The following is a 16,274-nucleotide window of genomic DNA, read 5'->3' as shown; positions in this document are numbered from 1 at the left end:
GTACGAAGGGCTATATAAATACATTTGATTTGATTTGAGCCTTCTAAAATGGATTACATTAAAAAAAAAAATCCTCATCAATCTACACACAATACTCCATAATGACTAAGTGAAAACAGGTTAAGACTGTTTATGAAAGTATTCCGACGCTATGGGGCATCCTGTTTCCATTGATAATCTTTGCGATGTTTCTACATCTTGATTAGAATCCACCTGAGGTAATTTCAATTGATCGGACATGATTTGGAAAGGCAGACACCTGTCTATATAATGTCCCACAGTTGACAGTGAATGTCAGAGCAAAAACCAAGCCATGAGGTCGAAGAAATTGTTCGTAGAGCTCCGAGACAGGATTGTGTCGAGGCACAGATCTGGGGAAGGCTACAAAAACATTTCTGCAGCACTGAAGGTCCCCAAGAACACTGGCCTACATCAATATTAAATGGAATACGTTTGGAACCACCAAGACTCTTCCTAAAGCTTCAGACCCCTTGACTTTATCCATGTTTTGTTACGTTAGACTTATTCTAAAAATGTTTTTTTTCGAGGCCTCCCGGGTGGCGCAGTGGTTAAGGGCGCTGTACTGCAGCGCCAGCTGTGCCATCAGAGTCCCTGGGTTCGCGCCCAGGCTCTGTCGTAACCGGCCGCGACCGGGAGGTCCGTGGGGCGACGCACAATTGGCCTAGCGTCGTCCTGGTTAGGGAGGGATTGGTCGGTAGGGATCTCCTTGTCTCATCGCGCACCAGCGACTCCTGTGGCGGGCCGGGCGCAGTGCGCGCTAGCCAAGGTTGCCAGGTGCACGGTGTATCCTCCGACACATTGGTGCGGCTGGCTTCCGGGTTGGATGCGCGCTGTGTTAAGAAGCAGTACGGCTGGTTGGGTTGTTTATCGGATGACGCATGACATTCAGCCTTCGTCTCTCCCGAGCCCGTACGGAAGTTGTAGCAATGAGACAAGATAGTAGCTACTACAACAATTGGATACCACGAAATTGGGGAGAAAAAGGGGTAAAAAAAAATATATATATATATATATATATATATATATATATATATATATATATATATATATATATATATATATATATATATATATATATATATATATATATAAACAAATATTTTTTTTCCCCTCAACAATCTTCACAAAGTACCTCATAATGACAAATGTTTGCAAAGTTTCTCCCATTTTTCTCTGCAGATCCTGATCCAAGCTCTGTCAGGTTGGATGGGGAGCATCGTGGCACAGGTCTCCAGAGATGTTTGATCGGGTTCAAGTCCGGGCTCTGGGTGGGCCACTCAAGGACATTCAAAGACTTGTCCCGAAGCCACTCCTACGTTGTCTTGGCTGTGTACTTAGGCTCATTGTCCTGTTGGAAGGTGAACCTTCACCCCAGTCTGAGGTCCTGGTTTTCATCAAGGATCTCTCTACTTTGCTCTGTTCATCTTTCCCTCGATCCTGACTAGTCTTCCAGTCCCTGCTGCTGGAAAATATCCCCACAGCATGCTGCCACCACCATGCTTCACCATAGGGATGGTGCCAGACATGACGCTTGGCATTCAGGCCAAAGAGTTCAATATTGGTTTCATCAGACCAGAGAATCTTGTTTCTCATGGTCAGAGTCCTTTAGGTGCCTTTTGGCAATCTCCAAGCGGGCTGTCATGTGCCTTTTACTGAGGAGTGGCTTACATCTAGCCGATCTACCATAAGGCCTGATTGGTGGAGTGCTGCAGAGATGGGAGAACCTTCCAGAAGTACAACCATCTCCACAGAGGAACTCTGGAGCTCTGTCAGAAGGACCATCAGGTTCTTGGTCACCTCCTTGACCAAGGCCCATCTCCCCTGATTGCTCAGTTTGGCTGGGCGGCCAGTTCTAGGAAGAGTCTTGGTGGTTCCAAACTTCTTCCATTTAATAACAATGGAGGCCACTGTGTTCTTGGGGACCTTCAATGCTGCAAAAAATGTTTGGTACCCTTCCCCAGATGTTTTCCTTGACACAATCCTGTCTCGTAGCTCTACGTACAATTCCTCATGGCTTGACTTCATGGCTTGGTTTTTGCTCATACACTGTCAACTGTGGGACCTTATATAGACAGGTGTGTGCCTTTCCAAATCATGTCCAATCAATTGAATTTTCCACAGGTGGGACTCCAAGTTGTAGAAACATCTCAAGGATGATCAATGGGAACAGGATGCACCTGAGCTCAATTTCAAGTGTCATAGCAAAGGGATACTTATGTAATAACTTTTTTTTTTATTAAAAAATCTTTACCTGTGTTTGCTTTGTCAATGGGGTATTAAGTGTGTGATTTAAAAAAATATATATTTGTAGAACAAGGCTGTAATACTGGGACTGCTTGACACACACATCTGTCGACCAACAGACTATGGACCAAATAATCGACCAGTTGACTATTTGGAATCAGCCCTTATAGACACGTAGTTTCTTGTTTTGAAAAACAATGAAGATTTAAGAACAGGTCTTTTAAATACTTCAGGGTGTATGTCTGTTGCTGCAATGACAACATACTCAGTGCCACACCTCCTGTGTGTGTGACTCAGTGCTAACCTCCTGTGTGACTGTGTGTGTATCTTGCCAGACTTCAGCCATGGCCACGGCAGGCGCAGGACCAGGCACAGCAGAGCCAAATCGGCCAGGCCCCCAGAGGAAGATGTCCACCACAGGGGAAAGCCTGTACAAGGTGCTAGGCCTAGAGAAAGGAGCTTCCGCTGATGACATCAAGAGAGCTTACAGGTAACATGCTCTCGTTGTGTGACTACCATTAATGTGATGACTGTTTGATCAAATTAACTATGTTTAATTATTACGTGATTAAATTAATCATGTAACAATGAACTCATTAGCAGTCTTGGGGCACCACGGGAAAGTTATTTAACGAGTTGCTATCTCCCGACTTAAACTCTAAATGTATAAATATCTCTTACCTCAATAACAGTCAATTATGAATTATTATTACCTCATATCAGTCTTATTCTGAACGTCATCGACTGCACAGAAATACTAATAATCGCACAGAAATACACACAGTATAGATTATATTGATTACTAACATAATGCAATGTAAAGTCCCAAGTTGACTAACTAAGCATGACGGGGTGGGCGGCTGCTACTGCTGCCATCTTTGATTCTCACCCAGGAGTGAGAGTCATGACAGTCCCCCTCTGGTCGTTTTAATCTTGTAATTACCTTGCAAGTTGCACACCACCATAAAAATGACCACGGGATGTCCTGGTTGTGGATCCAGGACATCCTGTGGGGGGGGGGGAACAATACTCAGGCTGTCTCTGGTTGTTATAGCCACATAACTTGGAAGCCTGTTTCTCCATTTCCCAATGAATTGGTCCATCAGACGCAAAATAATGGACTTCTAATGAGTTATAAGCTCTCTATAGGATTCAGAGTTTCATATAATTCATATGTGACGGCGTGGACTAAGATGAATGAATTCATCCATCTGTCCATCCATCCATTTACAGGAAATTAGCATTGAAGTACCACCCAGACAAGAACCCAGACAACCCGGAGGCTGCAGATAAGTTTAAAGAGATCAACAACGCCAACTCCATCCTGAACGATGACGGCAAGAGGAGGATCTACGAAGAGTACGGCTCCATGGGTCTCTACGTGTCCGAGCAGTTTGGAGAGGAGAGCGTCAAATACTACTTCCTCATGTCCAAGTGGTGGTTTAAGGTGAGAGAGAATACCTCATAACCCCTGTAAAACCACCTGTTAGTCTAACAGGGTAATAGATTGAATACTCAGGTGACCTTGACCCTCTGGACAGGTTATCCTGGGTGTAGTCAGGACTGCAGTAGCCTCTGACAGTGGGGTGATTAACCCATCCTGAGTCCCAGCCTACTGTCTCTGTCTGTGATGACGCACTGACTGGATTGCTTTTACAACCATGTCACTCACACACTCATCACACTGTATTAGACATTACTATGTCTACTCCATTCATTAGACACCCTTCTATCTGGTGGTGGGAGTGCATTGACAGTCTATTAATTCAAGACTTGTGTGGAAGTGTATTATTGCTTTGAAAGGTGTCATCGTTACCTCCCTCTGAACCTGTCAGTGTACTGTGTTTTTCTGTTTGTCAGTTAGACCGCTGGCGTCAGGTGCAAAGCGGTCTTTATTTAGAACGGTGTTGTGTGTAGTTGTGCTCAGTCACTCTGAGATGTGAGCCCTTTGATGCTGAGTAGAGTACAGTAAGTAGAGTGGTTGAGATGCAGAGGGGACGATCCAGTGACTCTCACAAACCTCACTCTGCTTTCATCTACAAAGAAAAATACAAAGCACAGGAAATTACAGGGAGAAACCAAACCGCCACACGTATTTATACCCTAGAAAGCACAGTGCAATAGGATTATTAAGCGCACCACACATATTACATTGGATATGTAGCATTGAAAAGCAGAGAGTTCTGAGGGCAAAGCCACTGTCTGAGCCAGGAGGTCTCTGCTGCTAGCATCCACTAGCTTCTCTCACTGGGCCACCCTGTAGATCTGAGGCCAGATATGTAGAGGTTCTCATGGGAGCAGGATGACGGCGGGTGGCTGTCCTGACTGACTGCTGTGTGTTCTGTCCTTGTGCTGCAGACCATGGCTGTGTGCTGCACTGTCTTCTCCTGCTGCTGTTGCTGCTGCTGTTGCTGTTTCTGCTGCGGGAAGTGCAAGCCGCCGGAGGAGGATGATCACTACCAGTATGTGGACCCAGAGGATCTGGAGGCCCAGATCAAAGCAGAGACGGACGGAGGTGAGAGCACGCTGGGAAGGGGGTGGGGTTGTGTATGAGAGTGGAGGGATGATTTTGGTTTGATGGTGGGTAGTCTATGGGAGAATGTTTGGGGCACCCGTAGGTGGGCTGGGGACTGAGAGCGTGGTTCTACACATGCATGTATATTATAGACTCTCTGCTATAGTTGGACTAGAGGTCATGGGGAAGGTAGCCGATTAAATGCAGTATGCCCCTCGGTCCCTGTCCTTCTCCTGAGTCCTTGGCCCCTCCACTGTACCTCAGCGGCAGGCAGCCTCGCAGATGTCAGTTTTTCAGCCTGAATTAACGCTGTCACTTCCTTTCAGAGCATAGGAGCCGGAGAGAAGCCGATTAGAGGGAGGAGAGGCGGGGAAACTGCAGAGCACAGATGGGGTTAGAGCTGCCAAACAGAGATGGGGAGGAGGAGGGGGGGGGGGGGGGGGGGGGGGATGATGAGGAGAGAAGCGTCAGTGTCTAGCTCTGCTAGGCAGAACTCCCGGTCTACAGCACCTGATCCTGCTCTGGAGGTTGAGGCTGAAGGCTAGCCCATAGATTACCTTAATGAAGCAGAACAGCTAAAAGTGCATGTATTTATAGCTCACACACACTGAATGAGAGACTGCTGGCTCATATCACAGAGGATATGTGCTTTGTATCACAATCCTCCTATACCACAAAGCGAACAAATCGCTAATGAAATGTTGTTTGGTATTTCTGCAGGTCAGCTTTCTGTTTGAAAGCTATGGATGTAGTGTACAATAACGTAAACATTAACCGTTAGAAATGTCAAGTGTTACTTTTCTTCCAACATTTCAAATTCAACAAGAAGCTTTGTTTTACCCTCTACCATCCAGGTCAGAACAGGGACAGGGGCTGGGACAGAAGTGAGATGAGGATGATTAATAGCACATCCTCAGATCTGACAGGACTGTATTGTCTGCCTCTGCCTCCTGTGTCGTGTCCTTGACTGGTTGGACTGAGGACATGACTCGGCTCCTTGACTCATGTTGCCTGTTAACACGGCAGCAGGAGAGCTCAGATCACTCAATAGCAGACAGTCCCAACGACTATACTTCTAAATGCCTTGTCAGAGTGATCAGCGACCACGGTGACCCTATAGTCATGACCCTAAGCCCAAATTGCTGTCGCACTTTCAGTATAAGAAGTTATGAAATGATAATGCATTGTAATTTACTATTGGTTTCAGAGATATTTGAATGTTTAGGCGAATACCTAGGTGACATGAATAACTTAACAAAAAAACAGGAACTGCGCTTCATTTACAGTACCTGAAAGCTAACCAGGACATGAGAAGCTAACAACCCCAGGGCGGTATGGGGATAACACATCAGTATACTCTGGCCCAATGAGCAAGACAGGTTAATCTCGTTCTGACAGAGTGGTGTTTTTGTACATTTGTGTTTTGATCTACCAGGTGACACGGTAATCATTGTCCAGCCCATACCTGTAGCCGTACCTATAGCTGTATCGAGCCCTGTGGCTGAGAGCATCAGCCTAGGCCCTGCCATCAGCCTAGGCCCTGCCAGTCCAGTAGGTGACAACCCGACCAGTCCAGTGGCTGCTGAGAACCCAGGCGAAACGCTGCCGGAGTCTAAATGACTCGTAAGCCCCCCCGAACCTCCGTCTGCCTGATGTACTGGCTGTACTCATCCCATCTGCATGGTGTTGTCCATCCGTTACGCCCCAGACCAACCCGTTTCACCGTACTGTATTAGTTCGTAGTGACACATGTTCTGCTGTTTGGTAGTTCGACTGGCTCACTAACCATCCATTCTGTTTGCCTGTCAGTGCTGCATGATGTCATGGCTGTTACTTAGCACGGCCACATGAGCTTACCTTGTATATAATGTCTCTGCAACCTTTTCATAACAATCATTTCAGTGAATTGATTGCTAAGTATTTTGATTGTGTTTGGTCCATCATGAATGTATCTGCAGTAACTATTTGCTGCCTTGGTTATAAAGTGGATGTCATCTCTTTATTAATTAGGCCTAATAAATGGTAATTAGATAAAGCCTAATCTCTGCCCAGTATCCCATTACCTTAACAGCAAGAACACAGTGGCACTTGGGGCTGGATTCAATCCGGAAGATCCGCTTTAAAATGTAAAGGTAATTTGTGATTGATTTAGACATTTTAACGTGAATGCAGTTTCTGCGGGAACATTGCCTTTAAATTTAAACTGAGCTATACGGCATTTTCCGCGAAGAGACTGCGTTCACGTTAAATGCTGCATATGTCGGCTCAATCGGAAATTACCTTCAATTCCACCATACGGATTGAATCCAGCCCTTAGGCAACACAGGGCCCCACAGCAGCCAAGTATTCACTCAACCCACAACACATTAGCTGCCTCCAATAAACAGTAGCAGTCTATTTATATGAAACATCAATGAAATGTCAGGCTGGTTAGTTGAAAACCTAGCCTGTGGGTATGTGCAGGACAGAGAGCCATGTTCTAAAAGCACAGTCCCTTTTTGTCATAAGCTAACACAACCCTGGGATCCCCCTGGGGCCTGACGTAGAGGTAGCTAACCGCTTGGCTGAGCCAGTCCACTGTGGGTTCAGCAGCTAAAGTGTTGGCACAGTATTCAGACCGTACCATAGAACTATAATGAGTCATTCTATTTCTCTGATTCATGCTCTCCCTTCATAGTGGTGGTGATAGACTAACCGTGGTGGTGAATGACTAACTGTGGTGGTGGTTGTGAATGACTAACCGTGGTGGTGGTTGTGATAGACTAACTGGTGGTGATAGACTGACTGTGGTGGTGATGGACAGACTGGTGGTGATGGACAGACTGTGGTGGTGATGGACAGACTGTGGTGGTGATGGACAGACTGTGGTGGTGATGGACAGACTGGTGGTGATGGATTAGCCGTGGTGATGGACTGACCGTGGTGATGGTGATGGACTGACCCTGGTGGTGGAGGTGGTGATGGACTAACCCTGGCCGTGGTGATGGACTGGCCGTGGTGATGGACTGGCCGTGGTGATGGACTAACCCTGGTGGTGGAGGAGGTGATGGACTAACCCTGGTGGTGATGATGGACTAACCCTGGTGGTGATGATGGACTAACCCTGGTGGTGATGATGGACTAACCCTGGTGGTGATGATGGACTGACCCTGGTGGTGGAGGAGGTGATGGACTAACCCTGGTGATGGTGATGGACTAACCCTGGTGGTGGTGGTGGAGGAGGTGATGGACTAACCCTGGTGGTGATGATGGACTAACCCTGGTGGTGGAGGAGGTGATGGACTAACCCTGGTGGTGGTGGTGATGATGGACTAACCCTGGTGGTGATGATGGACTAACCCTGGTGGTGATGATGGACTAACCCTGGTGGTGGAGGAGGTGATGGACTAACCCTGGTGGTGATGATGGACTAACCCTGGTGGTGGTGGAGGAGGTGATGGACTAACCCTGGTGGTGATGATGGACTAACTCTGGTGGTGGAGGAGGTGATGGACTAACCCTGGTGGTGGTGGTGATGATGGACTAACCCTGGTGGTGATGATGGACTGACCCTGGTGGTGGAGGAGGTGATGGACTAACCCTGGTGGTGGTGGAGGAGGTGATGGACTAACCCTGGTGGTGGTGGTGATGATGGACTAACCCTGGTGATGATGATAGACTAACCCTGGTGATGATGATGGACTAACCCTGGTGGTGATGATGGACTAACCCTGGTGGTGGTGGAGGAGGTGATGGACTAACCCTGGCGGTGATGGTGATGATGGACTAACCCTGGTGGTGATGATGGACTAACCCTGGTGGTGATGATGGACTAACCCTGGTGGTGATGATGGACTAACCATGGTGGTGATGATGGACTAACCCTGGTGGGGACTGATGGACTAACCCTGGTGGGGATGATGGACTAACCCTGGTGGTGATGATGGACTAACCCTGGTGGTGGTGATGGACTAACCCTGGTGGTGGTGATGGACTAACCCTGGTGGTGGTGGTGATGGACTAACCCTGGTGGTGGTGGTGATGGACTAACCCTGGTGGTGGTGGTGATGGACTAACCCTGGTGGTGGTGATGATGGACTAACTCTGGTGGTGGTGATGATGGACTAACCCTGGTGGTGGTGATGATGGACTAACCCTGGTGGTAGTGATGATGGACTAACCCTGGTGGTGGTGATGATGGACTGACCCTGGTGGTGGTGATGATGGACTAACCCTGGTGGTGGTGGTGATGATGGACTAACCCTGGTGGTGGTGGTGATGATGGACTAGCCCTGGTGGTGGTGATGGACTAACCCTGGTGGTGATGATGGACTAACCCTGGTGGTGATGATGGACTAACCCTGGTGGTGATGATGGACTAACCCTGGTGGTGGTGGTGATGATGGACTAGCCCTGGTGGTGGTGATGGACTAACCCTGGTGGTGATGATGGACTAACCCAGGTGGTAGAGGAGGTGATGGACTAACCCTGGTGGTGATGATGGACTAACCCTGGTGGTGGAGGAGGTGATGGACTAACCCTGGTGGTGGTGATGGACTAACCCTGGTGGTGATGATGGACTAACCCTGGTGGTGATGATGGACTAACCCTGGTGGTGGTGGTGATGATGGACTAGCCCTGGTGGTGGTGATGGACTAACCCTGGTGGTGATGATGGACTAACCCTGGTGGTGGTGGTGATGATGGACTAACCCAGGTGGTAGAGGAGGTGATGGACTAACCCTGGTGGTGATGATGGACTAACCCTGGTGGTGGAGGAGGTGATGGACTAACCCTGGTGGTGGTGATGGACTAACCCTGGTGGTGATGATGGACTAACCCTGGTGGTGATGGACTAACGGTGGTGGTGATGATGGACTAACCCTGGTGGTGATGATGGACTAACCCTGGTGGTGGAGGTGATGATGGACTAACCCTGGTGGTGGAGGAGGTGATGGACTAACCCTGGTGGTGGAGGAGGTGATGGACTAACCCTGGTGGTGGAGGAGGTGATGGACTAACCCTGGTGGTGGAGGAGGTGATGGACTAACCCTGGTGGTGGAGGAGGTGATGGACTAACCCTGGTGGTGGAGGAGGTGATGGACTAACCCTGGTGGTGGTGATGATGGACTAACCCTGGTGGTGGTGATGATGGACTAACCCTGGTGGTGGTGATGATGGACTAACCCTGGTGGTGGTGATGATGGACTAACCCTGGTGGTGGTGATGATGGACTAACCCTGGTGGTGGTGATGATGGACTAACCCTGGTGGTGGAGTGGTTTTTCACTTGTCACTGAAGCAGGGTTGAAACTCTAACCTCACAAGACATGCCTTCATTAACCTACAGGCTGTAGGCTAACTCCCATGGAATTACAGAACATTCTAGTATGTTAGTCAGGTGCCTACCACTTTAGGTTAAGAATATTAGTAGTGTTTCCATGAAAGACGGGGGTTTAGAGTTCCTAGATAGTCTGGAATATTCCATGATACCATGATACCCACTGGGTACTATTAATTTGAAAGTTTGTTCATGGGGTTCCACTGTTACCTGTGGAACTACCACTTCCTAGGTACAGGTGTGTGTCCAGTGCACTGTTGAGACCAATGCCCCATAGACCTAGACGGACCACCGCTGTCCTGTCACATCCATCCATATGTTTTTGTCATCTCACCTCACACCTACTTCCTCAGCACCGTCCTCTCTGTTAGTGGTCTGTTTGTTCAACACCAAGACACCTGTTGACGTGTCAGTCTGGTTCTCTCTTTAACTATACCAGAGCGATAGCTTGAAGCTTTGAGAGACAATGGCTATATAATGATGTTGGGATAGTAGTGAATCAGTACTATCATCGCATTATACTGTCATCTGATATAGTAAGGGTAGTAGTCTACCACTAATAGTAGAAGTACTTTCAAAGCAGTGCTCTGTGCTCTCCCTCTATGCTGCATTTTGGATGGTGTCCTCTATAAGGACAGTGACAGTGTGGATGAGCCTCGCCAGGGGAGGGCAGGTAGGTTCCTGATACACACTTGGTTATGTTCAGTAGGGTGCACCGTAGCAAAACGTTTTGCAACGGAAAGCACTCTCAGGTAACACTTCCTTGTTTCAAAACTTTTTCCACCTACTGAACATGACCTTTGTGGAGTTTCAACACTTCAGGGCAGGTTAAACAAGGGCCCAACTTGAGGTCATGCCTTCTACTAATAATACATTCCCTTTTCAGTTGTATATGAGATAAAACAGGCTATTACTTGTGAACTTTTTATTTAACATTTTCACTCAGCAAGTAGCCTAAATCATGACAAACTAGTACAAGATAAAATTGTGTAAGACGGTGCATTAACAAAACAATAATCATAAAACATGACTTGCTGGATTTTGACCTCTGTATTTTCAGAAGAGGTCACTTTTTTGATAACAGGATTTATTGCCGCAAAGCTAGATGAGGATTGGAAGCTTCCAGTCAACAGGGTTTACAGAGCTGTAGATCCAGCTAGTAAACACTCTGTGTACCTGGCAGCCAAGGCCTTGCCCTTGTAGCCTCAGCCTAGCTGCTTTATCGTTTTAAAGTTTTACTGTAGTCACAGACCTTTGGCTTGTACAGTCTGCATGAACCACAAAACCTGTACTCATATTCCTGTTTGATTTCTCATTGGCATCATGTCATTAGCCTAAATCTACAGAACCCTGATATGTAATTTGGTGTTTACAAAGTCATTGTCATTTGAAAGTCATTGTGATCATTGTTACCTGTCTGCACATGCCTGTTGGTTATTCATTTGACTTCAGAATTGGACCTTTTTAGTATTATACAAACAATGGAGAATTATTTGACAGGATATGTAGCATAGTCCTTTACTCACTCCATTAGTATAGAGTGGGGCATATAGCTAACATACAGCGCTTTCAGAAAGTATTCACACCACTCACATTTTGTGTTTTAGGCTGAATTTAGAATACATTACGTTTAGATTTGTTTTGTCACTGGCAATAGACAATACCCCCATAATATCAAAGTGGAATTATGTTTATTGGATTTTTTACAAATTCATTAAAAATGAAAATCGGAAATGTCTTTTAACTATTCAACCCCTTTATGGCAAGCCTAAATAAGTTCAGGAGTATAAATTTGCTGAACAATTCACATAATACGTTGCATGGACTGTGTGTGCAATAATAGTTTTAAACATGATTTTTGAATGACTACATCATCTACATACCCCACACATAAAATGATCTGTAAGGTCCCTCAGTCGAGCAGTGAATTTCAAACACAGATTCAACCACAAAGACCAGGGATGTTTTCCAATGCCTCGCAAAGAAGGGCACCTATTGGTACATCGGTAAAAATAAAGATACACTACGAAGATACAGGCGTCCTTCCTAACTTAGTTTCTGGAGAGGAAGGAAACCGCTTAGAGATTTCACCATGAGGCCAATGGTGACTTTATATCAGTTAGTTTAATGGCTGTGATTAGAAAAAAATAATGAATGGAATGGAGTTAAGCACAGGAAAAATCCTAGAAAACCTGGTTGTCTGCTTTCGACCAGACACTGGGAGATGAATTCAATTCAAAATAATCATGGGCAAATGTTGCACAATCCAGTAGTGGAAAGCTCTTAAAGACTAGCCAGAAAGACTCACATCTGTAACTCTGCCAAAGGTGCTTCTACAAAGTATTGACTCAGGGGTGTGAATACTTCTGTAAATGAGAGATTTCTCTATTTGATTTTCAATAAATTTGCCAAGATGTCTAAACATGTTTTCATTATGGGGTATTGTGTGTAGATGGGCGAGGGGGGGAAAAAACAATCTAATCCATTTTGAATTCAGGCTGTAAAATAACAATGTGGAGTAAGTCATGCAATATGAATACTTTCTGAAGGCACAGTGTCAACTGTCCTTTTCTCTATTGAGGGTAATTTTTTTCTAGTGAATCTGACCCAGTCCCTTGTCTTCCTGCAGGTCCGCGTGCCCCTATCGTGATCCAGCCGCATTCCATCACCGTTGAGGTTCCAGAGACCTCCCAGCCTGCAGCCAGCCAGCCCACCTCCAAGCCCCAGCAGTGACCCTCCCCTCCCAGCCCTGTGTACCCGCTGGAGCCCTCCCCTTAGGTGGGCACGGCCCCCCGAGGGCCCCACCCTGGAGCCCCCAGCAGCCAGCCAGGCCAGCCGTCACCACAGCCAGGACTCACCAGTGCCAGTCAACCAGCCAGCCAGTCAACCCCCCATACTGTGGCAAAGGTCCAACCAAATGGACATGAGCGGCACGCTGCCAAGAGACCAGGACTTTTTATGACTTGATATATATATGTCTATCTACCAAACTGAGGATTAGAACAAACTCCTATCACTCCATTTTATCCCTCTGTTTCAATCCTCCCTCGTCTATCCCCCCTCCCCTGCTCTATTTCTCCCTCTTGGACTCTCGTCTCTGTCAGAGCTCTGGGATTGGCGACTCTTCAAGTTCAGTCTGAGTTTTGGGATTTAAATAGCCTGACTCAAACCTTCCACCTCCCGGAGACTAAAGCATGGATCAGAGGATGTGCATGTGTTAAGTTTGATCTGCATGCCCCTACTGTACAACACTGGCACATACATACCCCTCTACTACAGCCACCACCACCATCTTACCCCTGTCAGTGATACCCCCAGCTCCAGCCAGGTGCACTTACAGAATGCTGCACAACCAAGGGTCTCCACCTCCACCTGAATGAGACCCAGAAGTGGGGCCGACATTCGAGAACAGTGAAAATGTCCTGTGGAAAACTTCTGCATTTCTAACAGAAAAATGTGCTGACTGCTTGATTTAATTGCTAATTGATGTCACAATTATGTTAGTTAGACCAAAGCCAAACTACATGCCACTAACTCCATGCGTTCAGTAGCCACCAGTTTCTCCTCATGCCACTAGAGCCAACCTGAGAGGATTGCGCCATTGAGGTGTATGCATTTGGGTCTACTATGCACTTTTGAAACCTGTGAATTGGGTAAACGGTAATTTCTGATGGACTGTCAGCTATCTTATGGGTCCAGCCAACCAGCACTGCTTACTGAAACAGCCAGTACACTTCTCTCTGTATTCGATGGAACTGACAGATGGAAACAGCTAGCTGACTGCAACCCAACTACTTATCAAACGTCTCGCATCTCAAAGGGTGGTTTTGCTTTGCGTTCTCATAGTCTGATGTTGTAACATGGAGATACAGGTGGTATGTACTGTAGGGATCTGTGTTTGACCCAGCTACTAAGTGCACTCAATGCCACATTCTAAAGTGACAATTATGTTCTCTGTACTGCCTACAGAGAGATCCCATCACCAATGATTTTGAGACTTTTCAGATGTTGATTTGACTTTGAAGAAATAACACACCAGGGTGTTTTCCATGGGGTTTTGGTGGACTGAGGCATGTTGAGTATTTTATGGGCTAAAGATGCACATGTCTACTATTTACAACTAGGTATTAGTCCTCCTGTTCACTCCTTTCTACAGTACGGTCTCTGTGATGAGATTATGCAATGTCACACAGCAGGGTTAGGGTCTGTACAGATCACACAACCAGCCATTTGTACTTCAGTACAGCTCTCTTTATGATCCTGGGGGTGCAGAGTCGGCGCTTTCTCAAATGTACTGTAATCAGAATAGTGAAAAAGTGACGCGAATGGGTGCCACATTGTTAATGCGAATCAGTCAGTCCCAGTGGTGGGTGGGGGTGTGTGTAGAGCATTGTACAAAGTCTTTTGGTTTGTTAATCTAGTGCTGTGGTCAGTCAGCCATCCCCTCCCAGTTTCTTTGTGGTTTGTCATTTGAAAAGGGCATTCTGTGTTTCCTAAAGAGGGACTGGTACATGGTGTTAACCACCTTGTGTATTGGCTGAAGACCAACCCTAAAGTTAGACTAAACTAAAATCATGTCATCAAATGATGTCAAGCGTTTTGTAGCTTTGGATGTTTTTTCTCCTGGGTTTTCATAGAAATGATTTATCAGTAGCTTCAATTTCTTACTGGAATTTATGGCACTTTTTCTCCCCTTCTTTTCACTAAGTTAATAGCCAAAACCCTCTTGATTTTTTTTTTTTTTTTCAGTCTTGGTTATGCTTTTTTGAAAACCATAGTAAATCGGATGCATTTCAACATAACAGTGCAGTATCTATCCCCAGGGTTCAGAGAGGAGAAATACCTTTTATTTATTCTGGTGATCCTTATCTGCTGTAAATAATAATCACTATGTGTGTCACATGCAAATAACATTGTAATAAGGTTGTTTTGAGAATCTTTGTTGAATGGAAAATGTTTTAAGAATCAACCCCATATACATAGTGTACATTGTCTATTTTTTATTTATGTCAAACCGAAAGAGCTGTTTAAAAAAAACAAGTTGACAGTTGGGAAGAGAGGACCCTCGACTAGCCAACATGGTCCTCCCAGGGGGCTGGGCAACTGGTTGACAGAGGTAGGCAGGCTGTCCTAACTGGCTAGGCCACCATGGTGCTGGTCTACAGTAGCAGACACAGGCAGTGTGTATCGGTCTGCCCTGAGTGTAGGGGGCAATGATGTCTCCATCTCATCTCTCTTCTAGGACACAGGGTATGAGGACTCTGCCACTGAAATGATTGATTGTAGTTTTGTCTATGTTTTCATTGTCATTCATTCATCATGTCTCATGGACAAAAATGATCTGTAAATGTGTATTTATATAATGAAATTAAAAGAAGGGGGATTTGTACAATGTCTTCTGTGTGTGTCATTGTGGACTCTTAATCCTTGGTATTTTATTAGGATCCCCATTAGCTGTTGCGAAAGCAGCAGCTACTCTTCCTGGAGTGTTTCTATTTATATATACACACATATTACCAGTCAAAAGTTTGGACACACCTACTCAAGGGTTTTATATCATTTTACTATTTTCTACATTGTAGAATAATAGTGAAGACACAAACTATGAAATAACACATGGTATCATGTAGTAACCCAAAAAGTGTTCATCAAAATATATTTGAGATTCTTCAAAGTAGCCACCCTTTGCCTTGATGACAGCTTTGCACACTCGGCATTCTCTCAACCTGCTTCACCTGGAATGCTTTTCCAACAGTTGAAGGAGTTCTCACATATGCTGAGCACTTGTTGAATGCTTTTCCTTCATTCTGCGGTCCAACTCATCCCAAACCATCTCAATTGGGTAGAGTTTGGGTGATATTGGAGGACAGGTCCTCTGATGCAGCACTCCATCACTCTCCTTCTTGGTCAAAATAGCCCTACACAGCCTGGAGGTGGGTTGGGTCATTGTCCTGTTGAAAAACAAACGATAGTTCCACTAAGCGCAAACCAGACGGTATGGCGTATTGCTACAGAATGCCGTGGTAGCCATGCTGGTTAAGTGTGCCTTGAATTCTAAATAAATCACTGACAGTGTCACCAGCAAAGCACCATCACACCACACCTCCATGCTTCACGGTGGGAACCACACATGAGACCTACTCTGCGTCTCACAAAGACACAGTGGTTGGAACCAA

At 46.0% G+C, this 16,274-nt stretch overlaps 1 protein-coding gene across 3 annotated transcripts in view; it reads left to right on the top strand.

Moving 5' to 3' along the window:
* The window catches only part of LOC110522266 (dnaJ homolog subfamily C member 5), a 33,145-nt gene extending 17,658 nt beyond the window's left edge, over positions 1-15,487 (top strand). Inside the window, exons 2-7 of one of the 3 annotated variants that reach the window (XM_036975842.1) lie at positions 2,601-2,755; positions 3,499-3,712; positions 4,624-4,780; positions 6,216-6,403; positions 10,732-10,771; positions 12,728-15,487. In XM_036975842.1, the coding sequence (XP_036831737.1) occupies positions 2,610-2,755; positions 3,499-3,712; positions 4,624-4,780; positions 6,216-6,400 (702 nt within the window). In that variant the 5' untranslated portion in view covers positions 2,601-2,609 and the 3' untranslated portion in view covers positions 6,401-6,403; positions 10,732-10,771; positions 12,728-15,487. The remainder of the gene's footprint in view (positions 1-2,600; positions 2,756-3,498; positions 3,713-4,623; positions 4,781-6,215; positions 6,404-10,731; positions 10,772-12,727) is intronic. The other 2 variants (XM_021600520.2, XM_036975843.1) reach the window with 2 other exon arrangements.
* The last annotated feature ends 787 nt before the right edge of the window (positions 15,488-16,274 follow it).

Source organism: Oncorhynchus mykiss, chromosome 4, assembly GCF_013265735.2.
Source record: "Oncorhynchus mykiss isolate Arlee chromosome 4, USDA_OmykA_1.1, whole genome shotgun sequence".
Classification (NCBI taxonomy): Eukaryota; Metazoa; Chordata; class Actinopteri; order Salmoniformes; family Salmonidae; genus Oncorhynchus; species Oncorhynchus mykiss.
The sequence above is the reverse complement of the archived record's forward strand: the minus strand, read 5'-3'. Positions and strand labels throughout refer to the sequence as shown.